The sequence below is a fragment of the Monodelphis domestica genome, chromosome 3 (assembly GCF_027887165.1).
Source record: "Monodelphis domestica isolate mMonDom1 chromosome 3, mMonDom1.pri, whole genome shotgun sequence".
Classification (NCBI taxonomy): Eukaryota; Metazoa; Chordata; class Mammalia; order Didelphimorphia; family Didelphidae; genus Monodelphis; species Monodelphis domestica.
The window spans coordinates 171533101-171560683 of record NC_077229.1 but is presented as its reverse complement, the minus strand read 5'-3'; the positions used below and the strand labels follow the sequence as shown (position 1 = coordinate 171560683).

The 27583-nt window shown below is 34.2% G+C and overlaps 1 protein-coding gene and 1 long non-coding RNA gene across 10 annotated transcripts in view; one reads left to right on the top strand and one right to left on the bottom strand.

Moving 5' to 3' along the window:
* Positions 1-27583, top strand: part of VPS13B (vacuolar protein sorting 13 homolog B) — a 1055144-nt gene that overhangs the window by 565675 nt on the left and 461886 nt on the right. For 7 of the 8 annotated variants that reach the window (XM_056820764.1, XM_056820763.1, XM_056820760.1 and 4 more), the window contains 4 exons: positions 8028-8199; positions 9565-9679; positions 13089-13230; positions 17977-18385. In XM_056820764.1, the coding sequence (XP_056676742.1) occupies positions 8028-8199; positions 9565-9679; positions 13089-13230; positions 17977-18385 (838 nt within the window). Of the gene's footprint in view, positions 1-8027; positions 8200-9564; positions 9680-12470; positions 12538-13088; positions 13231-17976; positions 18386-27583 lie in introns of all 8 variants that reach the window. The other variant, XM_056820765.1, reaches the window with a different exon arrangement.
* Positions 13155-27583, bottom strand: part of LOC103106521 (uncharacterized) — a 42918-nt gene continuing 28489 nt past the window's right edge. For both annotated transcript variants that reach the window (XR_008917184.1, XR_008917185.1), the window contains exon 5: positions 13155-13228. This is a non-coding gene — a long non-coding RNA (uncharacterized LOC103106521). The remainder of the gene's footprint in view (positions 13229-27583) is intronic.

Genomic DNA, 27583 nt, shown 5'->3' with positions numbered 1-27583 from the left:
AATAGACACTTTAGTTCTGAACAGCACAAAGTTATCTGTACCTCAAGCCACTAAATGGAAACAGCTTCCTGAACAAAGTTTCAGAAAGCAAGATTGAATACTGAAGTGTTTATCTACATACCTAAAACTAAAGCACAAAAAAGAAGAGAAAAAAGAGTTTGTTTCGTAAAATACAGGCCAAGTGATACTTCATACTGTCTATGAAAGGTAATTTTAATATGATTTCCTCTTATTTCTTGCTTTTTAAAATTCTATCTTAAAGCAAAGATTTGGAAAAACTGAGCTGGACTGGGGGTGGAGACAAGATGTTGTACTTTCATATGGAAGGAATTCTGAATTTGATCTAGGAAGAAGGTATCCATGTGTCAGCTGCCTTCCCCTTCTAACCCCTTTGTTCCTAAGTTTCTGGAATTTACTAAGAGATCTCTTAACCCAGTCTTTCTATTTAGTTTGCTTCATTTTTTTTTACTTTTGAAGCTATTAGAATATGAAGACATTAAAGGGATTCATCTAGTCCAATCCCCTCTGTGTAATTAGAATTTTGTACCCCAAGACTCCATTTCCCAGAATCCCACTTTCATCCTCATGATATATCCTTACATTTTATAGATAAAATTTCTATAACCTTGTTCCTTCATCTCTCTCTTCTCCTGTTAACACAGTCAGAAAAGCTTCTCTTTACTCAGCTTTACTTTTTTCTTTTTATTTCCTCTACTTCAAGTGATTATTAGTAAGTCATAAAATATAATATTTGGAGTTATTGGATATTAATTTTATCTTATACCTCATTTTACAGATGAGAAGACAGACCAAATGATTTTTATTGAAACATTTAAAATAACACAGCAAGTTAACTTAAAATGTGTATATATCATTTCACCATATTTTTTTTTAAAAGGAATGTTGAAATGGGAGTTGTGGAAGGTAAAAATATGACTCATTTCAGAAAAAAAGGTTATTTAATAAAAATGTCTTTAATAAGTAAAAATTTAGCTTCTTGAGGAAGATAAATATTTCTTCTCTTCTTCTTTCCAGTAGCTTTCTTTTTTGGTTATAACAAATCTACCACATGGTTTCTGTAGTTCTGACAGTTCTTCCCTTCTTGGATTTTAGAATCATAGATGTCAGCTTAAAGGCTCAAATTCTGTCATTTCTATTCATGCTGATCTAAAACATATTCTTCGTTTTTGTGGATATTTTCACCTTGACTAACTTTAGGTCTTATAAGATTAAGGCAGAGGAGTCTGAGTAGGATTTGTACAGTTAAAGGAATCAGCCAAGATATTTATAAATGTAGACATGTAAAATTAGAAATTCAGTCATCAGATAACTTTACTAAATAGCTACTATGTGCAAGGCACTGTGCTAAGTACTTAAGTTACAAAGACTTTTATGACCTAAACTTTGTTTACACCATAAACTCCATTAGCTCCTAGGATCCCTGTGATCAAATATAAAATCTTGTTTGTCATTAAAACCTTGTAAATCTGATCTTTCCTGCCTTTCCCACAGTTCACTTTATTATCCTCCATGCTCTATATTGGTATATTTGATGGGGACACACATGACACACTAGCTTCCTCTTCATGCCCAAGATGCAATGCTATCCCTCCTCACTGCTTTCTTTCCTGGTTTCCTTTAAAAGGCAGTCCTCATTCCATGTTTGTCACTCAGGAGGTTTTTCCTGATTCTTCCACACTCCCTGCCCCTGGTCCCTTCCTTCTCTCCTTACCTTAAATCTAGACAGTCTGTATCTTGTCTGGGCACAGTTATTTGCATGTCATCTCCCAGTAGAATGTGTGTTCCTTGAAACTGGGACCATATTTTTCCCTTTCTTTCTATCATCATCTCTGGGCATAATTTCTGACACTTAAGAAAGCACTTAAATGCTTACCAAATAAGTATTTCTATGCTGGCCGACTCCTGCATTTGGGACCTTTCAGATTGTCTCATATGTTTTCAATGCCCTACCGCCTCCCCTCCCCCTCTCAAATCCATAGTTTTCTTTTAAACCAAGGTCAAGTGATAGCTCAGCTAGGAAGTCTATCAGGATTTCCCCAGTTTGCATGCCCTCCCTCTGGAAAATTCATTCATATACCTTGTATTTATTTTCCCCAATGAAAGGTAAGCTGTGTGAAAAGACACTTTCAGTTTTGTGTTTCAGATTCCTTCATACCTAGCATAATGCATTGCACATTTTGTTGGTGTCAAGTCATTTCAATCATGTTCTAATCTTTGTGACCCCATTTTGGGTTTCCATAGCAGAAATACTGAAATGTTTTGCCTTTTCCTTCCCCTTTTCATTTTACAGATGAAAAAACAGAAACAGGGTTAAGCAACTTTCTCAAGGTCACAGAGCTAGGATCAGAGGCTTGATTTGAACATAGGACTCCAGGCCTGGAACTGTATCCTCCTTGCCTCCTAGCTGCCCCATGCCTTGCACATAATAAATGCTTAATATAATGACTGTTGAATGACTTCAAGAAGTTCTGAGCACTAGAAATTAGACAGTAGAGGAATTTTAAAGCAGTACATCTCTCTTCTCCCTGCTCTGCTCATGATTTTCTGATTTTTGACTTCAAATCTCTGTTGCCTTCTAACCCTTTGGTTCTGTGGCTTCCTCCTCTATTTGTTATTTCCTTCTTTTGGGAATCTTCATTTGAAGAAGTGCCTAGGCAGACCATTCTTCACTCCTCTTCCCATTCTCTTGCTAAATCTCTCACCATCATACTTCAGTTGCCTTCTTGTCCAGGAAAATCCTCACCAGCCTTACAGCCTCTTCATTCTACTGGTGAATTCCTCCTGGAATCTTCATTGATTTTGAGCAAGTGTCCAGTCTAAGCATCCTTCATTTTTCTCCCAGTTACACTCTTGACTACATATTTCTTCACTGTGCTATGAATTGGGTACCTGCTCTTTCCAGAAACCTTCCCCCACCCTCAACCAACCCCACTTTTCAGTTTCTTTTTAGAACTTCTCTTCCCCTGTTATAATGCAAGCTTTTGGAAGGCCTGGAGTCTTTATTTTTGCTTGTGTTTATATTCTCATGGAGTGGTTTAGCAGATAGAGTGGCAAGGCCTGGAGTCGGGGAACACATCTTTCTGAATTTGTCTGGCCTCAGATACTTTCTAGTTATATGAATCTGGATAAGGAAGAGTCAGATATGACTAAAAAACTGTTGACAACAACATATTCCCAGAATTTAGCACTATATCTGACACATAGTACTTAATCTTCAAGTATTATTACTGCTGCCGCTATTGTTCTTTTTAGAGATTTCTTGGGACGTAGAGGGGTTGTTTTGGACAAATACTCATGGACAAATTAAGTTTGAAGATTTAAAGAAATCCTTTTTGAAAACAGACAGGATCTCTAACATGAGTTGATAGTCAGGAGCAAAGATAACAGTCTTAGTTTTCCTATTATAAACATGAGATAATGCTTAACTATATATAATTAATTTATGTGCTTATTAAAACTTTAACTGAATTGTGAATTTGGGGTATCTCTTTATCTCAAGTGAAGAATACCCTTTCTCTGTGTGTCCTCTAAGGAATTCATAAGATGTTTTAGATTATGAAGTCAAGATACATCTTCTGCTTAGGATATGAAATGGAAGGTTGACATTTGGGTAAAAAAAATGGTGTTCATGGTTCTGGCAAAGTATTGCCTATAGGCACTATTCAATTCTTTTTCTTACATTGCTTTTCATTGGTTGTCAAGGTATTCCTTTCACTTCCCTCCTCCTCCCCACCTTGTGCTTCTGCTGTAGCTGTGGAAGTATTAAATTTACTGTTCATCAATGTATTATATGTAATTCCTTATACCACCCTCGTGGAATATGCATTAATTTCAAAATAGACCACACAACTCTCAAAAGTAGTCTCTGTTTTGTTTTGTTTTGTTTTTCTCCTGACAAATCTAGTGCTTATTATTTGTGCTAGTTAAAAGCCTTAGGGGCTAGAATCCATTCCTTTCCCACAGAAGTAGTATAGCATTGGATATAGAAATGAAACCTTCCACTGTGATGCCCTTCATCCTCCTCTTAAAAGAACAGACCCAGGATTTTTTTCAATATTTCATTGTGGGAATATTACAGATACTTAAAAAGCCTTGAACTGAATAGAAGTTGATAGCACTTTTTAAGAAATAAACTAGCATAATACATGTATAATCCTTATCAAACTAATTACCATCTCTGAGAGGAGGGAGACAAATTAGATCCTATGATTTTCATAAAACATATGTTAAAAATTGTTAATTACATGTAATTGGGAAAAGAAAATATCTTTAAATAAAAAAGAAATAATATAGCATTAGTTGATTTCTCTCATCACTTTTGATGAATTAAACATTTTTAAATGGTTAATCAAGACTGAACAAGGGAAAATAAAACTCATGAAATCTTATCACCTGATTCTCTTGAATTATATGAGAAACCAAATTATTTTCCAAAAAAATAATTAGAATTTGAATCTTAAAGCAGGATCACCTATGATATTACTCAGGCTTTGAATGAACAAAATGTCAACTTGGGAAAACACAGAACTACTGAAGTAATTATCAAAACCAAATCTTTAATCAGAAAAGAGACAGGTTCTTGAATATGGGCCACTACACAGAGCCAAGAGCTAAATACCACACAGAGTTGAACCCTGGGGGCCCTAGGAGCCCTGTCTCTAAGAGGGGTTGGCTTTGTATAACGGCAGATATTTGAGAACCTGTCTCTCTCCTCATTAAAGATTTGGTTTTGATGACTACTTCAATAATTCTGTGTTTTTCCAAGTTGACAAAGGGGAAAGATTTTCTCATGATATAGGCAGATTTTGTAGGTTAGCATCTTCATTTCACTTGTGAGTAAATTGGTGATGCCAATTTATAGATACTGTGGAAATAGAAATAGTCACACTTAAGGAGGCAACTTGCTATGGCAGAAAGAATGCTGAATTGGAAGTAAGAAGACTTGTTGATTAATCCCAACTGTAGTACTCTTTAGTACCTTTTGTGACCTTGGACAATTAAATCCCTTTGGCTCTCTCATCCTGAGCTTAATAATTTTTTTAAATTGAAGAGATATTTGGATTGTTATCTCTCTAATCCTTCCTGTCCTAAATTCTATGTTGATGTCAGCTGTATTGTGTGACTTGAGGGTCATAGGAAATAGTATAGCCAAAAACATCTCATTGCGTATCATCACATAGATTTTTCCTCTCCCTCTTTCCCCACCTTTTGACTTTCTCTCTCCCATCCCACTCCCTCTTCCTTCTTTTCTCCTCTCCTTCTCTACTTCCCTCCCTCTCTACTGCTACTTTCAAGTTTCCATAAATAACCCAGTGAGTGCCTATCTTTCTAAAGCTAGCCCACAATCCCATACCAGCGTGCTTTCCATAGATATTTCTTAAGCAGATACATTTAGTCAAATATCATATAGCAAGAACAATAGTTGTAAAATATTTTCCTCCAAACTCTGGGGCTCACTTTCACACAAATACTTACAGAGTTCACAGGAAGAAGAGTAGACATGAACTTAATGTCCAATGATAGCAAGTCACAGGTGTAGGGAAAACACACAGTTAACGAAACTCATAAGAAACTCATTCGGAACAATAAGGAATCAAAGGCCTTTCTAAAGAAAGGTCTTCATGAAATTTACTGTAGTGCATGGTGTTAGTAATGAATGAATGACTTCCTTATTCAGCTACCTCCTTGTTGGGTGCTTTGCTTTGGCTGATGTGACATCTTCTGATGGGCTAGGGCAAGCTGTTACTCAGCTTCTGATTCAGCTCTTCATTGGACCATGCTGCTATTGTTATTGGCCCTAATTGCTTTAGACTTCTTTGATGGCTCTGATAGGTTACCTAGACTCACTTGTCATCTGGACATTTCTCTCTCTTAATGCCCCCCTTCATATAAGATCAGGATAAACTGAACACAAATGAGACAAGAGTCACAGAAGCAACATACACTCATGGAGACATAGAAAAGCCAGGCAGGGACATGAGGCTGCTGCTACCCTTCCTCCATTCAGTATCTCTGAGCAGGTCTTGTTTCTGCATAAGGACAAAAGGGCAGAGGAAGAGTTAGACTCATCCTTTTGTATGTAAACTCCTGATACCATGTCTACTGTTTCATTTACCCTTTCAGTTTCAAAACCAATTTGAAGGATTTTTGTCATGAGACCACAGAGGCAGACTTTTATGCCCAAGAGTTTCTAGCCAAAAATAGGCTCTCCCAGATTCAGTGTGTTGGATTAGAACAAGAAAATATTGTACATGCTTTGTATACCCTATGAGGAAGGACAAAACTGATCATACTTTAAGCACTAGGCCTTCATTAACCAGTCTTTCTGTTGATGTTTGCTTCATTTTTTACTTTTGAAGCTATTAGAATATGAAGGCTCGGGGGCAGCTGGGTAGCTCAGTGGATTGAGAGCCAGGCCTAGAGACGGGAGGTCCTAGGTTCAAATCTGACCTCAGACACTCCCCAGCTGTGTGACCCTGGGCAAGTCACTTGACCCCCATTGCCTAGCCCTTACCACTCTTCTGCTTTGGAGCCAATACACAGTATTGACTCCAAGACGGAAGGTAAGGGTTTAAAAAAAAAAAGAATATGAAGGCTTTAAAGGGATTCATCTAGTCCAATCCTCTCATTTTACAGATCAGAAGACTGAGATCAAGTGATTTTTATTGACACATTTAAAGTCACACAGCTAGTTATTATTTAACATAAAATATGTATATATGATTTCACCATAATTTTTAATGAAATTGTAAAATTGTAAGATTTTTAAGGAAAGAAACTATCTTATATTTTGTTTGACCTCCCTCAACTAATAATATATACATGTTCCTAGATTCATCTATTCAGATCTACTACTTGAAAGATCCCACTTTCCTCTTAACCTAGCTAGAATTAAGTACATGGCATCATGGTCAGCAAAAAGGAATGTAATAAATTAAAATACATGCATGGTTCTTCATCCTCAGATTCTCTAAACTACCTTTTCTCATGTGCTCATCCCCTGGATGGTACAAACACATCATCCCTCCTCCTATTGCTGCTTCATTAACACAATACCAAAAGCTAGAGAGCAGAAAAGTTGTAAAGATTTTCCAGTCAGATTCAGTAACCTCAACTTCTGAGATTCGTTGTAGTTTCAGTTAAATGTAGCCATGGCAGCCTCCTGACTTGAATATTACCTGGAGATTGACTGGAATTCAAAAGATTAGATTGGCATATCTTTACTAGGAGATGTGACAGTACTAAAAAGAATGAAAGAAGCATTTATTTAGCGCTCAAAATGTGCCAAGTACTGTGCTTTGTGCTGTGGATACAAATGAAAAGAAAAAGATAGCCCTTACTTTACTCTCGAGGAGCTTACATTCTAATGGGGAAAGGGAGCTAAAGAAGTATATGGGAAGAGTGTCTTTGTAGCCTCTAAACTTATTTCTCCAGTTACTTGTACATGTTATAATTTCTTCCTGTGAGATTTCCTAAGAGATCTTTCATTAAAATAGTCTATAAGTTAAATAATGATACTTCTAGTCCAAAAACAAATTTACAGAATTGTGTTAAAGGTATTCCTCAACTTTTTAAAGCAGAGAGAATATATTACTTTCTTTAGCTTTTCAAAAAAAATTATAAACAGAAAATATTAATGAACTTTTTGAGATACTATAAATTAAGTCAGTGCTAATAAAATTAATTTTAAAAGAGAAATACTATTGAATGTCATCTCCTATGTTAAACTGGATAGAGGTAAGGGAATAGAATGTCATATCATTTCTAATTTTTTAAGTGAATAAGTTTTCGATAAAGAAATGCTTGCCCTGATAATCTATAAACAAATACTCGTGCTCTAGAAAGGTGGGAAACTATTATTGTGATAATTATGTGTTGCAGATATAAATGAACCAGGATGTAATTTTCAGTTGAATTTAAGTAAAGGAATTATAGCATTTCTGGGTACACACAAGCCTGATGAATTTTTAAACATAATTTCTATTATGGGGGTCTCCTTTTTCTAGGGTGATTCTGTTCAAGCTGGTGATGATTCCCCATTTTCTGATTCTATTACATTGGAACAAACTACAAGCAGCATTGGTGGGTCAAGTGGACGCGTTAGCCTCTGGATGCAGTGGGTGTTACCCAAAATTACTATCAAGCTCTTTGCTCCAGATCCTGGTAACAAAGGCAGAGGTACTCCTTTCTCTTGTTACCTCTTTTCCAAAAATTTAAAATAAAATATATAATTTTAAAACCAGGCTACAATTCTGTTTCTGATGCTTACCAACTTTATAACCTCTAGCAAATCATTTACCCTCTCTGGCCTCAGTTTCTACATTTGTGAAATTAGGGGGTTGGACTTAGTAGTCTCTGATGTACCTTTCAGTTCTTAGAGCTAGGATCCAGTTTTCCAAGAAACATTAGAACACTATTACTATGGTAAATAATTATTCAAAGGATGTGTGAACTAATTTAATACCTGTTATATGCAAATCCATATTAGTATTGGGGGATTATGTATGCATGCTCTTCTACAAGATATAAACAGCATAATTAACTGGTGAGAGATAGCTTGATCTTAGTTTTTGAGGCCTTCAAGTACCATTAATTTATTCTTTATTAAACCATTTAAATAATATTAGAAGACCTGAGAACGTACACTATTATCTTCATTTAAATTTTATTTTTTAAAAATGTTAATATGTTTATGTTATCTATTTTTACTTATCTTCCAGCATAGTTTGATTTCTGTCATAATTACATAATTTGTTTTAATTATTTCAAAGACACCTTGCTAGCTTTTTCATGCTAAACCAAGGTCATTATCCAGAATTCTAATCTTTAAAAATTCTTAGTTATTGGAATTCCCTTCCTATAATTTGGCTATTCTAAGTATCCTGACTAAACATCTTCCTGGTTTTCCCACAAATATTCCCTTCATAGGAGTCCCTTTTTCCCCTTCCTCCTATAGCATCCTATTCTGAAAAAGGGTGGGAGTTGACCCAAATCACAATTTCTCAACCCTGAATAAATGCCTCACTTTATTTACTGATCAACTAGTTGGTCCAAGTTTTATTCAGGTTGACATTGGTCATTAGCATCTTTTAACCCTTACTTGAACCTTAATTTACTCATCTGTTAAATGTCAATAAAATATCTGTGACCCTACTTCCCAAGGAGGATCAAACGAAATAATTTATATAAAATGCTTTGTAAACCTTAAGTTATTATAAAAAGATCAACTCTTATTATATGAGTTGACAATTGAGGAGAACTTTAAAGGAATAGTGATGAAGTAAATAAGCATAGGAACATTGGGAAAAAGACCTACCCTATGGTAACAATTATAATATTTAATTTATTGATTTAACCAAAAATAAATCACTCATGTGTTTATAACATTTAATTAAATTAAATTCTTCTTGGTCTAGAACTTTTTATATTGTTTGGTCACTTTGCAAAGATCTCTGACATATTGTATATAAAGATTCCCTTCTAAATATTGTGAATGTATTTTGAAAAATATTTAATAATATTAATGTTTACTTATTATTTCAGAAGTTTGTGTAGTTAGTGAATTAGAAGATCTCAGTGCCTCAGTAGATGTCCAAGATGTTTATACCAAAGTCAAGTGCAAAATAGAAAGTTTCAATATTGACCACTACAGAAGCAGGTAAATATAACATCATTTCACATTCTTTATAGTCTTATTTGTTATAGTATGAGCTCCTTGAGAGCAGGAACTGTATTGCTTTTCTCTACTTGTATCTCCAGTGCTTATCCCATGGTGTAAACATTTTTTAAAAATCCTTTTTCTTTCATTTACTTTTATCCAAAAGTATCAAATAGAAGAAATATTTTTATATTTTAGCTTATTTAATTACCAAATTTAAGGTATTTTTATTCACACAAAGGATTTTTAAAATAAATGGATTTATTGATCTTTTTTCAATCAGATGTATCTGTATAGATTCAAATAAAAATGCAAGAATGGATGTGTATAAGTGCAAAGAAAAACATGGTGAGATTCATTTAGTATATATAATTTTTTAATATAGTACTTTATCATAAAACTTTACATATTATTTGTGTTTACATATGTATATAATATAATGTGGTTTTACTTTATGAATTTTAGAGAGGTGGTAATGCATAATGGGTAGAAGGCTGGCCTTGAAGTCAAGAAAACTTGATTTCCAGGCCATTTCTGACACATCTTAGTTGTGCAACTGAGGGCAAATCACTAAACTTCTTAGTCCAGTAAGTAGCTCTCTAAAACTTTAAATGTCTGAGCAGTTACAGATCTTATTGATGAGAGTTTCCTTAGCACGCACAATGAAATCATAGATTTAAAAACAATACCGATTCAGTCCAGTAATATAAAAAAAATAAGCTGCATATAAACCTTCCCATTGCTGTTCTCTCATCCTGACATGTCACATTCTTTTAATTAGATTTGCCTCCATATTGCATTAGGCATGTTCCCTTTACAAAAGGATTCATGTTGAGGATTTCTTATAGTACACTTTTAGTAACTGGTGCTTTGTTTTGCAAGGGTTAAAAATGATTTGACTAAATTTATGAGTTAAAAATAATTATTGTGATCGCGTTTTATAAAAATTAAAAATTAAACTATGAATCTGTTAGTAGCTTTGGTAGCTTTATTACAGCAAAGTAGAGATAGTAAAGTGGGAAATGTAGGAAGGAGGAAGAAAATATTGCCTGGCTAAATACCCTATAATTGTCGAACCAAAGAAATCAAGTTCAACTCCAACAGACTCCTTCAGGTCCCAAACTCCAACCAGGAGTCATAGTAGTCTCTTCAGCAAGAGTTTTACCAGTGCAGAATCAGTTTCCAAGGTAGAAGTCCAAGGCAGAAGAATCCCTCCAATGCACGACACCAATGCAGAAGTCCTCCCTCAGCAAGAGCAAGCTAATGTAGTAAAATGAATTGGCTGGATTTTACAAGTACTTTTCTCCACTTCACTTCCTGTCTCTATCTTCCTATCACATCTCAGGAACCAATTAAAATCTCTCAATTTGCCTAGTACTACTCAGGGTAGGGCCAGTGCTTGTTTTCTTTAAGCATTAATGACTAAGTGTAAACTCTCTTTGTTAGTGACTTACTAAGTATTAAGCAAGGGTACTTCAAGTTCCTGAATGAGTAACTTAAAATAGACAAAGGGAATTAAAAAATTCCCTTTCACAGTTTGCATTGTTGCTTTTTGTTTTTTGCATTCTTTCTCTCCATGCTCCAGTGCTATTTACAAATTCTTAATTAAGAAAATCACACTCATTGTCCTTTAGCAGTTGAAAAGAACTTAACATTTATAGTGCACTAACAGCAACTGCAGCTCTCTTGGAATTGACAAGTCAGAAATTCATCACTGTCACATGTCCAGGAATTATAGCTCCATATTTCATGGCTTATAACACCATCTTTCTTCTGTTTCCTTGACTTTAAGAGTTCCACATTGTCCAAGAGCAGAGTTTTCCTTTCAGACAGATAATTTTTTTCTCTCTTTTCCCTTTTTCTAATTCCTACCCTGTTTTTCCTCTCTTCCTGCTTTCCCACAGAATACCAAATATAACTTCCCTTCTCTGTTTAGGTGGGATCTATATGGTATAAATATTTATTCACTGAAAGAATAACTTAAGTTTTCCATAATAAATGCCCCATCAAAATGGTGACTAAATTCAATAGTGCTTTGTTTTTGAGAACTACATATTTCTATTAAAGACATCAGGTCTGCGTGTGACATTTGACTATTTGAATGAAACTCCTTCACTGTCACCCAATCTTTATTTAAATGAATGAAAACAAATCTTTTTGAATATTCCTGCATCTTGTTTTTAACTTAAGAATTTCAGGACTTAACATGCCATAAAATATTAGCCTTTTTGTTTTAAAAATATTTGATTCTACAAGCAAGGTATTTGAATTGTATTATTCTTAATGCATATTAAACACACTCATATTTTAAGGGTAAGCTGTCATGTCTTTAAAATGTGTGATAGGATTTTAATAGGAACTTTAAAAAATGCATGTAGATATCATATTATGATAGATTTAGGTAATTTTATGATAGATGATTTACTTTTTTATATTCTGATATTTGGCATTGGAGTTCGTTCCTAACCAATTCTATCTTTATTAAAATAATTCTTACCCATTCCCTTTCATTGTAGTTCATTGTTTTTCATACCTAGGCCTTGGATTTTTTTCCTTGAAGTATTGAGTATAACATTAATGGTAGTTTGTTCATCTTCTCTTTGTGAAATTTATAGTTTTAAATAGCTATGCTACATAATTGCTTTGTTGATTGCATTGTCTGATTTTTCACATCAGTTAGCAGTTATTAATGTTATATAACTACTTGAAATATAGTTTTAATATGGCTAAATTATGTGAACTCAGAAAAAAAAATTGCAGAGAATAGATAAGGTTAACCTCTGTTTTCCAGGCCAGGCGAAGGCTGGCAGTCAGGACATTTTGAAGGAATATTTCTTCAGTGCAAAGAAAAACCAGTGGTGAGACTCATTTAGTAAATATAATTTTTTTAAAAATAGTGCTCTATTGTAAAACTTTATATATTTGTTCTTTAATGTAACAGGAATGATGATAACAAGAAGTAGAACCCCTTCCTCAAAGTAATTTTGTGCATTTGAAATCCATCCTATATTGCTTCAAGCTGCTTAAAGTTTGTAAACATCTTCATTTAACAAATTTGGCAAACATTTGATGAAATTCAAGATAGGGTTGCTTCCATTAATTAATATACTATTGACTTCTATCATATAGCCTCCTTGGAATTATCTATTCTTATTATTTCATTTGCTTAATCTCATGCTGGATTATTTCTTACTATCAACTACAAGTGGGAAATTTATACTAAAATCTTTTCTTTTTAATTCCATTAACTGTGTATCTGCAGAAGATGGTCCAGATTGAGGCCCTATCAAACAGAGGCATGCAGCTATGCAGACTTAAGCAGAATTTTAAATCTATATGAATTTTTTGCTTATGGCTTTTTATTGCTTTTTGTCTCTCCACCCTCTTTCCTCCTGTACATCACCTCAAGCCTTGGGGAAGAGTGTTGGTCTCTGGGGCAATATGGAGGTGTCTTCCTTTCCTGTACTGACAAGCTGAACAGACGCACCTTGTTGGTTCGACCCGTCTGCAAGCAGGACCCTTTCAGTAATTTCTCTGGCTTCTTTCCTTCTGTAAGATATCGTTTAAAAATTATTCTACAGAACTTCCATTAACAGTAACCCATAAAATAGATTTAACTGTCTATGGAAAATATAGTTATTTCACTGTTTTAATCTGCGTTATGTCATGTACTATGAAGTATCTGCAACAAATTTGTATATTCCAAATTGACTTCTCTTTGCAATCCAGCCTGCTTCTGTTCTGGGCTGTCTGTCCTCAGAGAGCACAAAATTTATTTTAATCTGAGCCTTAAGAAAACACAGTTAGAAAGATAATTATACAATAAAATATATGTAGGGTACATTCCAGTACCAAATGTAAATTATTTACTAATGAGCAAGAGTTGACTCTAGTGATTTTTGACATAATATTTTCATACCTGATTCCAACATTGTTTGATCTTTATATTATTCTTTATGTCCTTACAACCATTATCCAATACCATCATCCTCATTTCCCTCTTAATCCTGACATATACACATATCATTGTTCCTGAATGGATAGGACTATCCTAGATTAAAGATATATAACTTCCAGGAGCTGATAGAACAGTTATATGAGTGGTAGAAACACAGTATAGCAGCATAGCTAGGTAGAAAGGCAGATTGACTTAAAGTGCAATTTGGTTTCATTAACATTGTTAAAGACAGAATACACATAAATATTTTGGTGTTATATATAAATTGTTTATATGGAAATATTTTCCTTAAATGTATTTAATATATTATGAAATACATAATATGTATATCACAGTAATAGTATAATACATAATAGTAATATATAATATATATGAGTGTGTATATATATATATATACACATATATATGACTAAACTTTAAGTAATACATCATAGACTTACTAAAAATAGTCAAGTTTAAAATTGTTCTTAGTCTTGGATTCAAAGAAACAATGATGTATTTGCATAAAAATGCAGTGTTATTTAAAATGTCTAGATGCCTGATTTTATAGTATGCTCTTCTGGGTCATTGGTAAAGAAAAGTAATTTCACATTGACATTATTCCACAAAATTATTACGTGTGAATTTTTTTTCTTTAATTCTAAAATGGATTAGCTATTAAAATGGCTTTCATGTTAGTGGAAGTTCTGTTTAGATTTATTTTCTTCCATGTCTTTATCCATATGAAACATTGTTATACATACATAAAATACATAAAATTTTCATTCACAGTACATATAATCAGTGTGGTTAAGAGATAGTTTCACCAAATTAAAATATTCATATGTGAAAAGAACATTTAATTCTACTTCAAGCAGGCAAAATCTGCCTTTAACTATGCTTATGTCATTTATATAAGGGCATCTAATTGATACTACTAAATTTTGCCAAACAAAAATGTCCTGGTGTACTTTGCAATAACACTCAATAAATACTATTTTGTACAAATACTGTTTATAAAGTAGAAAACAGTTCAATATGTGATCCTTATTTTGGTTTTGAAATTTTGAAATTTCCTTTCCTGAAACACCATTTTGGCCCATATCCTGATCTAATACTAACAGACATTGTACTGTTAGAAACTGCACAATGAATTTAAAAAGAAACATTTTTCTGAGATACCTACACATGGAAAAACTTCTCTGTCTGTCCTCATACCACACACACATTGACTACATGTGCCTCTTCCTTCAGCCACTTGCTGCTTGCCACCTAGTGAGAGGGTACTGTGATCAACCCTGGTTCTGATGCTTCCCTGCTTGTCTGTTATTGGCTGCAGACTCTCTCTCTGATAGGATCAAAATAGAATAAACTAGTGATACAACACAAGAAGGATATATAGAAGAGGGCTGGTGAACCCCAAGTAAGAGGAGCATTTTCTGAGGATAGATCAGATTGGAGACAAAAGTGACATTCTCATGATGTTATTCAATCATTTCTTCACAAAACTTCTAAATGACATCATTTATGACACCAAACTTTTTAGTTCAAAGATTAAAAAAAACATTGGCCACATGCCAAAAGAATCCTTTAGACAGTGAGAGTAGAGGAGGAAGAGGAGAGACAGTGGCAACAGCATTAAATGTCCTTCTCTGCTACTGGGTCACAGGGTGACAGTAGGAGAAAAAGTGGACACAGAACAGTTTTGCCAGTGGCGTGTGGACAGTGGTATGGACCCTTTTCTGCTTTGCTACTTCTCCTGCTTTCTTTCTATATCCCTCCTCTAACCCAAATGACATGATTTTTTTTCTGATAGGAAAAAAATATTTTCAATCAAATTACTATTCTGATTTTATATTTAAAGTCATAGTTTTGAAGAAATAGTATTCATTATATAGGAATTAACCCATAGGAAACTTTTTGAGCAGCTTTTTCATATATTGAAGCATAAACTACTTCAAATTTGATACCATTCGTAAAACTATGTTTTGCACTAATTTATTATGTGCATTTTGGAAATATTTATCTGAATTTTTATGTGTGAGAAATATTAAAGTAGTTAAAATGCATGCTTTTTCACTCTGGACCAAATGAGTTTTTGCATATTTGAAGGTAATGATTATTATACCAGAGGTATGTGTAGCTTATTAAAGAAAGATATTTTTATTAAAATTAATATATTTCTCAATATGATCACTGTTGAAAATTATTTTTTAAATGTATATGTTTTGTTACTGTGCCAAGTAGCTATTGTCTTATGAGTCACCGGTAGAAAATACAGCTTCACAGTATCTCAGAGTTGGGCAGGATCTCAGGAGCCTTAATTTAGCCCATTTCTGAAAAAAGAATTCCTTCTACAATAATAAGTTCTTCAGCTTTTTTGTGTGTGTTTTGGACCCTTGTCCAATAAAGCGTATGAATTCCTTCTCAGAATAATGTATTTAAACACATAAAATAAAATGGAAACCAATTATATTGAAACACATTTATCACAATATTTGAAGGGAAAAAAATTTTAAAGTCCCCATCTTAAGAACTTCTGCTTTACAGTATACCTTATCAATGGGTAATAGTTTTTGCTTGAAGATCTTTAGTAAGGAGAAACCCTCTACCTACCACCAAAGGTCATTGTATTTGTTGATAGTTTCGAGTCATTTTAGTCACATTTGACTCCTCATGGCCCCATATGATGTTTTCTTTGCAAAGATATTAGAGTGGTTTGGCATTTCCTTCTCCAGCTCATTTTACAGATGAGGAACTAAGGCAGACAGGATTGTGATTTCTTTAGGGTCACACAGCTAGTAAATATCTGAGGTTAGATTTGAACTTAGATCTTTTTGACTGCAGGCTCAGTGTAGTACTCTATCCACTGTGCCACTTAGCTGCCCTTTGGAGAGCTCTAATTTTTGAGTCAAGCCTGGAATCAGCCTCACAGTTACATCTTTGAAATTTTTACCTTTTGTTCTGCTTCTTTTTTTTTAACCCAAGAACAAGCCATATCTCTCTTCCTCCTGACAGCCCTTCACATACTTGAAAACGAATATTATAGTCTGCCCCCTTTTTATTCTGAAGGCTAAATATTCTCATTTCCCCCTCCTGATTCTCATCCAACATAGTCTTGAAATTGACATTCCGAACACCCTGTTCTTAATAACACTTGGTTTATTTATATCTTTCATTCACTGCAAATGTCCGAATTTAACAGGGTACTTTAGGTATGATCTGTTCTGACCAGGACAGAGTACAGAGATCCTAAGACCTCTCTAGTCCTAGGCTCATTATCTGTTTTAATAGAACCTCTGGGCTTTGCCTAGAGGAAAATATTTTTTCTCTAAACTCAGCTAGCATTCTTTGCCTAGCAGTCTTTGCCCAGTTGTCCATCTTGTAAATGCATGCTTTTTCTCAGAAAGGAAGCAAGACGAGGTGACTCAATGTGATTTCATCACCATAACTGGGGATCAGAAACCACATTTCCCTGCCTTAGAGACCCAACTCTGGCAAATTTAATATATATGATAGATACTAAAATACAGAATTAAAGTTATTAAGGAAAAATTTTTAAATTCAAAAATGCTTTCTTAATTTTGTCATACGGTATTTTGAGAAGATTCCTTATCCAGAACTTCAAATGTCACAGGGAAAGAAAGGCATACAATTTTCTTCCATGTGGCAGCCAGGAAAGTTTCATTATTTTCTTACTCATCATAAAAAGTAGACGTAAAGGAGCAGCTCTAAATTTTTCTGTCTTTTGAGACCTCACTCTGTTTTACATCAGTGATACTGCTTTTTACAATACCCAGTCTTTACCACATGATTCAAAGCATAAATGCCTATCTCTAATAAACTATAGATGGTTGATTAATTTTTATTGAAACATCTTACTGTAGTGAAAACAGTGCTGAATTCTGAGTCACAGGCTTAAATTCTTACTCTGCTGTATATGAACTCTGTGACTTTGGCTGAGTAACAAAACCTCTGTGGGCATCAGTTTTTCCTCATCTGTTAAATGAAAAAGATGAATTAGACAGTCTACATGATTCCTTCCAACTCTAAGTCCTGTGATAGCCTCTTTTCTTGAAGATCCTATTCTTTTTTATTCTAGATACTTTATCTTGATATTTAAGAAAATGTGATCCTAGGAATCTCAGATCCATTGGCATATTTGAGTGAGATGATAATACTATGGCCAGAAACTTTTTATAGTGAAACATAATGAAAATGAATAGAAGGTTGTTTGAGGTGAATTAGGCTTAAAAATGAGGTAGGGCAGAAAACCACCAAAATGATTCTCTATTTGAAAATGTTCAAGCTTTTCTAACAAAATTTTCACTGTGATTTTCTTTTTTTTTTTTTGAGACAGACAACTTCAAAACTTTTAGATGGCTCACATCAACAACATGGATTTCTCTCTCTCACATATACAAAAGCAGTAACTAAAAATGTCCGGCATAAGTTAACATCAAGAAGTGACCGAAAAAGTTTCCATAAGTTATGTGAAGGCTTAACAGATGGGTCACCTCACTTTCTTCATGAAATTCTCCTTTCTGCACAAGCATTTGATGTTGTTCTCTGTTTTCCTTTACTTAATGCAATTGCAAGTATTTTTCAAGCAAAACTACCAAGAACTCAACAGGTGAAAAGAAAATCTCCAGGTCAGCCTATGAGGATTCATACTCTGACCTCACGCAACCTGCCTTTGATCTATATCAACACAAGTATAATCAGAGTTTTTTTCCCCAAAGCTGAGGAAGTGCAGCCTACCGCTGGAGGTAAATGTATACAAAGTTTCAATACCCTTTATGAATTTTAACCTTTTCCCTTCCACAGCTACCTTTCATGTTGTCTTTCTTTTCACTTTCTTGCCTATTGTATTGTATGATCTGGGTGCACTCTGCAACCAGCTGTGGAGAAATGAAGTAAGAGTTCATTTCATTCAGGTGAATAATATAGCCTGAGGAGAAGGCTCAATTTTTCATATAGGTAATTAGAAAATCAGAACTCATCCTCTAGGATACTTTTGTTGATAAGTACAGAGGAATTAAATATAAAAATTATACCATTCTATTAAATTTTCTTTAAAACAATTGACTGATACTAATAGAACCATGTACCTCTCACATCCTTTTCCTTGATTTCAGAGGCTGTTTTATACACACACACGTGTATGTACATGTACACATATGTGTGTATTTGAGTTGTCCAAAAATGGCAATACAAAATAGCAGTATTAAAAATTAGAAGAAAAATATCTTAATTCTTATATTCTAAGTAATTTGTCATTCATTTGACAAAGCAGTATCCGCTTGTAAAAAACAGTGGTAAGGAACAAGGGCACTTCAATGTACACTTTCCCACTGGTTTTCTGAAGTATCTGCTAAATTAAATTGATGATTCTCATTAATAATAATGATGATGATAGCTAACATTTATATAGCACTTACTCTGTTTTAGGCACTATGCTTAACAAATATTATGTCATTTGATCTTCACAATAATCTGCAGGATAGGTGCTATTATTAATCTTATTTTACAAATGAGGAACCTGAGGCAATTAGAGATTAAGTGACTTGTCCAGTGTTTCACAGTTAGATTCAGAAGCTGAATTTGAGCCCATATCTTCCTAACTCCAGGGCCTGTGCCCTATCTACTGCACTACTTGGCTGCACCATTATCTCCAATCATTAATTTCTAGCTCTTTAGCTCATCAGTGGAAGGACATCGAATAACTGAGGTGAAATCACAGTAGGCAGGGGAGAACCATAGAAGGAACCATGGTGTACAGGAAAGAGCTCTGGGAAAGGGCTATCTTCAAGTCCTGTTACCATTACCAGCTAGCTGACAAGGGTCAAGTCACTTACACTCTCTGAGTTTCAGTGTGTTTATATGTTAAATGAGGTAATTCAACTGGATGGCCTCCTAGGATAATAACATTAGAGCAAATTTAGAAAGAACCCTAGTGGCCATCTAACTTATTCCCTTGCTGTTATAGATGATGAAACTGAGGCTGATGGAGGTTAAGCTATTTACCCAAGGCCACACCTCTAGTATTTTTCTGAGGAAAGATTTGAATTCAAGGCTTCCTGACTCTACTACCCCTATTTTTGCTACTGCATCACTTTATCATCTCCCTCCACTATGAGAGAATTATATTGTTCTATTATTCTCCTGTAAGACACCAGCCCAAAGACAGAATGAAGCTGAAAAAGTCTTCTTGGGGTAACAAGGTTTTTCAGGACAGGTGTGTGTGGTCATAAGGCAAGTTTGAAATGAGTAAAAAGATCTCTCTTAGGCATTATCTGAAGATAAATAAGTGTCATGGAGTCCCTGACACACTCTCCTTTCCCTTTTGTTTTTAGTGTCTCTCTGTTGTATCAGCCACAGAAAACAGTAGTGAAGTTTATGGTAACGATTTTCTCAAAATGATAATTTAAAAAAACACATAGCTCTTTGGTATCTATACAATCCTTTCTAGCTCCTGAATTATAAAATTGCTTAAATTTGGATTGATTGTTGTCTATTGTACATTAGATTTGGACACTTACAAAAAATCGCAACCTTTATTTTCAAAAAAAGGGGTTTCCCACAGATCATGTGTTAAGGTAGATCATTGTCAGATGAAATTCATATTGCCCACAGCCTTTGTGCAGATGAAGTTATAGGTTTCTGTTAGAATTTATCAGTGAATCATGAGCATTACAGATGCAATTATCCTCATTTTTTTCATATTTGTTGTTCTCTAAAATGAATGTACAAACTTAATGAGTTGTTGAAACTACATTAATGTACACTATAATCACAAAGGTAAAGATTTTATATACAGTAACATACATTGTAGTCCCATAAGGAAACAATTTTAAAATCATAGAAACATCTTCTCATAACCCAAGAGGAGATAGATGCAAACAGGCAGAATTCATTCACTTTACTTTGTAGCCAATAACTTCTACAGTTTTCCAGCTGGGAATAAAGAAAAGACAGTAAGAAAACAGAAGTAGTTTGGCTTTTTTGGCAAGGAAGATTTATTGTTCTTTGGGGAAAAGAGTCAGGAGTATCCCATTAAAGCAAGAAATAGCATGATGTTACAGTGTTTGTACCTGCATTTCATTAAAACTAAAGCAAGAAATTCACCATCTGAATGAAAATTAGAATTAAAGAGACCTTGTTCTAGCCACATTTTAAAAGAATGTCTTGTTAAGATTTTAATGAATCTAAAAGCCATTTTCAGAAAGTTATCTCTATTAAGCATTCTTAAATCATCCACGCTCCAAATTATAAAGCAAAATTTAATTTCTAAAAGCAAAAAGAAGGAAGTTTCAAAATTTTATATTTTATATTAGAACATTCAGATTTCTCAGATATTCTGGCATGTAACCAATAAGTCCTCACAACACCAGAGATAATTTCCAAATAATGCATTGCAGAATAAATTGTCAACAATATTTTAGAGGAAATCGATTTGAAATATAAGGGAGAAAATATGAAGAACAAGTGGCTTACAGAGGGCAGTTGAAAATTATTGGCTAAGAGATGATCAGGATTTCATAAATGCTTCTCAAAATGTGTTGTACATAGTTTGGAATAAATATTTTTTCAGTGAACAAATGCATGCAGAAATTGACCAAAAAGCCATTGATGGACATTCTTCATAACATCTAGTAGATAGTAAAGGAATGCTTTGTCTGTGATCCAGAAATGCCCATACGTTTTCCTAGTCATAAATCAAATGAGACAATTTTTATAGAAAGTACTTAGCACATAGTAGGTCCCATATGTTTATTCCCCACCACTACCACCTCAACTCTTGAATATGAAAGAATTTTTAGTTCAGCATGATGGTGATATATTCTGGTCATTTCCACTATGTTCTCCACTAAGTTTTTGCTTAATCTACCAGGTGTTGATACTATTTTTGTGGCAATGCAGGGGAATTAGAGATCCACTCTTTAATACATTTCATTGTTACTCTCAAACCAAACAAATGGTGTCTTAAGTTATGATGCATCATTTTGTTTTGGTTCTAAATTAGAAGACTAAAGTAATTAGCATTTCTTATTTTTTTATCCATATCATTGTCTTCATTTCCTAATTTACATTGGCATTTATATAGTCCTACTTGACCAAAATCATTACAAAAGCACCTACTTGTGTTCTATATTGCACAATTATTGGTGTCCTTTTCCCATTTTACTATTGTCTACAATAACCAGGAAAATCACTCAGCAAAATAAATTCTAATTGCAAAACCAAATCCTGGTATTAGTTGTATTATTTTTAAAAACTATTCTTTCCTTAAGCCTTTTCAAGTAATTCCTAAATTCAGGTGCCTGAATGCTTCTCAAGCAGTTATTGGAGAGCTTCTGGGATTGCACACTAAGTGCTATTTACATGCCCAACTACTTAATTTTGGCACCAAGGCTTTATTTCACATGTGGATCAAATTTTCCTTGTTGAGTGACTCAGCTGTACAAAAAATCTTTTGGGACCCCCCTTGGCAGGAAATATATGGCCGTCTGTGGAGCTCTTAAGAGATTGATCTGGGGACAAAAGGATGTATATTTTGCCCCCTCCATATACATAACTTGTGAGGTCAGTCTGCATTTTATAGTGACCATTTATAAGTTACCATCATATCCCATATTTACCTCTTTCAATAGGATTTTAAGGTTCTGCTATGCCAAAGCTTTCTTTTAACTGTTAACTTGTCCTGAAGAGAAAAAGGTGTTCTCCAAACCTATTCAAATTCCAACCACTTCATAGTTGGACTACCAACTTTGGCAGAAATTTTGATTCTTTTTAAATGCCTAAAGCTTTCTACAAATTGCTTAAAGTTGTAAGAACAAGAAATACTATTTCTCATTAAGTATTGGTTAACAATCATGACAGAAACACACCATTATAGAATGCAAGAAAAGAAAAAGAGAAGTAGTACTTTGGAACATCTGCTCTGACAAAAATGAATATGATATTTTAATATAAAATAGCTTAAATACCTGTACTACTTTGTTACCTTAAAATATCCACTCTTAGAAATATTAGTAAAAGAAAACCCTATAAATAAAGAAAACATTTCACAAGAAAATTTTCACAGTTTCAGAATTGTAAGAAATTATCTAGTCCAACCTGCACAAGAAACTCCTCTACGACATGCCCAACAGAGGGACTATATAGGTTTTGCTTAAAGACCTTGGTCAAGGAGGATCCCACCCACTCCACTCAAGTAACTCTGAAGAATTGTTTCCTTATACAAACCCTTACTTTTTCTCTTTTAAGGTTTCACACATTGCTCCCACTTCTGCCCTCTTGGGCCAAATAGAATAAATGTATTTTCCATAAAACCGCCCTTCAGATATTTTAAAATATGTACCCAAAAGTGTTGTCTCCAGGGTAAATATCCTCAGTTCCTTCTTCCATTCATCTCAAGGACCTTATTTAGAGGTCTTCATCAGCCTGAATGCCCTTTTCTAGATATTCTCAAACTTATCAGCATCACACCCAGTCAACAAGTAAAGTTAAGTCAACAAGCATTTGTGTCTAAAATCCAGAACTGAATACAGTATTCCAGATGTAATCTGACAGGGTAGATTACGGCCAAAGTAAAATTTCCACTCCCTGAGACACTAAGACTCTCATAATAAAATCTGAGATTTTATGAGCTTTTAAGACTATTAAACTTCTCACTCCCGAATTATCTTGTATTAACTACGTTATATTTATATTTCTTCTGCCTGTACTTATATGTGCAGATACTGTTTCTTTCATTCTAAGTTTCTTGAAGGCAGGGACACATATACATACACCTGCACCCATACCCACACACTTCATGCCTACACCCTCACATGAAAACATGCTGTCTACCTTCTGATATAAAGGTAACAAACTATGAATACAGATCGAGACTTTTCTGGACATGGAAAATGAAAGGTTTTGTTGAATTTGACTATATGTTTGTAGGGACAAAGTTGCTTTTTCTCGTAGGGACAAGGAAGAAAAGTGGGGAGAGGTTGATTTTTGTCTGAAAATAAAATAAATCCATTAAAAGAAGTTAACAATTTTGAATTAAAGTATAAAAGTCACTAAAATAAACATTTCTCCTCAGTTACTGGGTATATATATATCCCAAGATGATCAAAGACAGAAGAAAAAGGTCCATTCATCACTGGGAAAGAATTTATTAAACACCTACTGTATGCCTTTTTTTCTTCTGCCTGTATATGTGTCTCTTCAACCCAGTTTGAGACCTCAAACCCATTGATGAGTTAGGTAGGTGTCTGTTGCAAGCATGTGAAGACTTCCTCTGGTGGAATGGGCAGATGAGGATAGTTGTTCCAACAGCCAGGAAGGCACCTAAAGTAGAGGTACTGTGGTGCACTTGAGAGCTTGGGCAGACTTCAAAGACTCCAAAGTCATCCACTGCATTCTGGGAGATTACTAGTCATCCTGGCTTTTTTCTTGCCACTGGTCTTTGATGATTCAGCCACAAATCAAGATATTACCCAGTGATGTCATTGGTCTTCTTCAAAATGAAAGACCAGCAACACACCATGTATATATATGCATTTATACATGTGTGTGTATATATATATATATATGAAAATGTATATGTTTTGTTTTATTCAGCTAATACCTTCTTTCTCACCTTCCTACCCTAAACATTCTTCCCTTTTCCACAAAACACCCAGATTAGGAGAATATGAGAAAAATAAAACCCATTGTGAAAATGTATGGTCAATCAAAACAAATTCTACATTTTCCATGTCACACACCCATAATTCTCATTCTACATTGAGTCTTTCACCTCTCTATCAAGAAGTAGGTAATATGCTTTATCATTAGTTCTCTGGATTCCTGGTTGTTCATTATGCTACTGAGAGTTCAACACACTATAATATTTTATCGCATTTATATATCACAATTTGTTCATCCATTCCCTAGTTTATGGACATATCCTCAGATTCTCGTTGTTTACCACTTATGAAAAAGCAATAGATATTTTTATAAATCCTTAGAATTTGTTTTGCATAGGACTAATCTCTTGCATTTACTTTTCCTCTAATTCCCTCTTCTTATCTTCCTCTCCTATTTCTCTGTTAAATAAAATGTATTTCTTTGGGGGAAAGGGGATATATCCTTCCTTCTTTTGACCAATTCAGATGAGAATGAGATTTATTTCAGCCACTCCTACCCCATTCTCTCCTCTATATTTGTATAGATGACTATTTAAATAAAGTGATAAGATGAAATAATTTTCCCTACCCTTCCCTTCCTTCTTCCCCACCAATGAAATTCTCTTGCTCTTTCTTTTCTTTCTTTTATGATCATCAAGACAGGACCATCACTCCTAGACCTTGTCTAATTGGACTCTCTCTATGAATGCTGCTGCTGCTAGAAATCATATGAGACACTTATATTATCTCCCCATAAGCAGTTTTATCCTTGTTTATTCCTTTATCATTTTTATTCATTTCCTGTTTACCTTTTATTTGCTGTTCTTCACTATTGTATTTTAATATCAAAGTTTCTTCACAGCTTTGACTTTTCATGAACCATGCTTAAATTTAAATTTAAATGTTTCTTTTTCCCCCCTTAGAGCATTATATTCAGTTTTAGTGGCTAATTCTTCTAGGCTCTAAACTCATCTACTTTGCCTTCTGAAATATCATGTACCAAGTTCTCCACTCCTTTATAGTTGTTATTGTCAAATCCTGTCTGATCCTGTCTTATGACTCCTTCATACTTGAAGTCTTAGGGGCTTTTAAGAACATTGTTTTTGACATATAAGTTTTGTATTTTGTATATGTTATTCCTGGTATTTTTTTTTCATTTGAGGGTTCCTTTCAGGAAGTGACCAATAGATTCTTTCTATGTCTACTTTTTCCTCAAATTTTAAGAGATCCTACCAAGTTTTCTTGTGAGATTTTTTCCAGTTATGTTTAGACTCTTTTTATTATCATGGTTTTTATTAGTTGAATGATTCTTAATTGTTTTTGTCCTCAATATATTTTCTTGCTCATTTGTTTGTACTAGAAGATATCTTTTTTTTCCTATTCTTTTTTCAACCTTTTGTTTTCATTTTATTGTTTCTTCTTGTCTCATAGAGGTACTGGTTTCTATTTGTTCCATTCCAGATCTTCAAGAAGTTTGTTGCTTAGGCAAGGTTTTATATCTATTTTGCCAAACTCTTAATTCCTTTTCAATTCTTCCTTCCATTTCTTTAATTTTTCAATTTTTTTTGCAATCTCACCTCATTTTATAAAAGATTTTAAAATTTTCTTCATGTCTTTTTTTTACTCTTCTTTTTTTCTAAGAACTCTTGCTGAGTTTTTAAACTTGTTTCATCTCTTCCAAAAATTCTAGTTGAGTTTGTATTTAAGCTTTGTTTTTATCAACGGCATTGCTTATAAATATTTTGGAGTCATTTGCTTTTCCTGCATTTTTGTCCTGAGCCACTGCAATAGCCCATTATATTAGAGTTCTTTTTTTTTTTTTTCATTCTTCCTTGACTTCAGACTGAATTTTAAGGCTAAGACCCTATAGTACTTCTTCAGGGAAGATTTGGACTGGTCTCATTGCTGTTTTTTTGTTGGCATTTTTTTTGGTATTAGTGTTATATTATTTTAGGATTTCAGGGACAAACTAAGGATCTGCAAATTTCAGTGTTTCCAAAGTGGATTGCTCTAGAGCAGTGTGATTGCTGCTCCTTTAGTCTGAGATCTGCAATTTCCTGACCTGGGTTTTATAATATTAGACTGTTGCTATATTCAGCCCATATAAACCTATTGGAAAGTTCTGGTGGTTCAAAGAGGCAGAATTGTAGGCTTCCCTCTGGTCTAGGATTCCTTCTCTGATTATTCCCCTTCAGGCTGGATTAAACATTGAAAATAAGACCCTGCTTTGAGTCTGAGGTCCAAGCCACACTTGCTACTACTGGCTTCTGAATGTCTTCCTTTCTCCCTGCATTGCCAAGAGCCTCCTTCTCTGTGAACTCTACTCCCCTATACAAGTTCTCTTCTCAGTCTGTTATGATCTGTGACTTGGAACTAAATACTGAATAACAAAGCTGACAGTTTGCACCTGTCCCAGTATCTCAGCATAGTGGCACCCTGTGGATAGTGGATTTAGTGGCACCCTTGGTCTGGGTTTAGGACCTCCTTCTTTGCCCTGGTATAAAACCATTCCTTGGATATTGCAGTACTCTACACACATCCGTTCTCCTTGCCTGACATGTCTCTAGTATCCATAGGAATCCCTGTCTTTTTTCCTATGCTAAATTAGGGCTAGACAAATGATATCTTATCATTCTGCCATCTAGTCTCTGCTTCCCAAAATATTTTACAGTTTGTTTGGACCAATTTACAGGTCCACCAAGAGTTCATTAATATGCCTTCCTTCCCATAACCCTTAAAAGTTTGCCATTTTCTTTTTTGTGTGTGTGATTTAGCAATCTGATATATGTGACTAAAACCTTAATATTGTTATAATTTGCACTTCATTAAAGTACTGCCAGATTTACTTCATTAGTGACATGGATTTCTACATATCTGGCTTTATACAAATGTGTGTATGTGCATATCTGTGTACATATTTTATGTACACATATACATATCATCAATACATCTATGTCATTACATATGTGTGTATCTTAAATGATATGTGTAAGTACAATATATACCAGCAGTCAGCAAACATTTATTAAGTGTCTGCTATGTTCCATATTCTGTGCTAAGTTCTCAGGATATTAAAAGAGGCAAGAGTCAGCTCTTCAAGAACTTACAATTCAAACAAGGTATATACAAAATAATTAGGAAGTAAATAGTTAAGGGAAGACGCTAACATAATTAAGAAGGGTTAGGAAACACTTCCTGTAGAAGATAGGGATTTATTTTCACCTTAAAGGAAATCAAGGAAGGTCTTAGGTAGAGATGAGGAAGGAGAGCATTCTAGGCATGGGGGACAGCTAGAGAAAATGC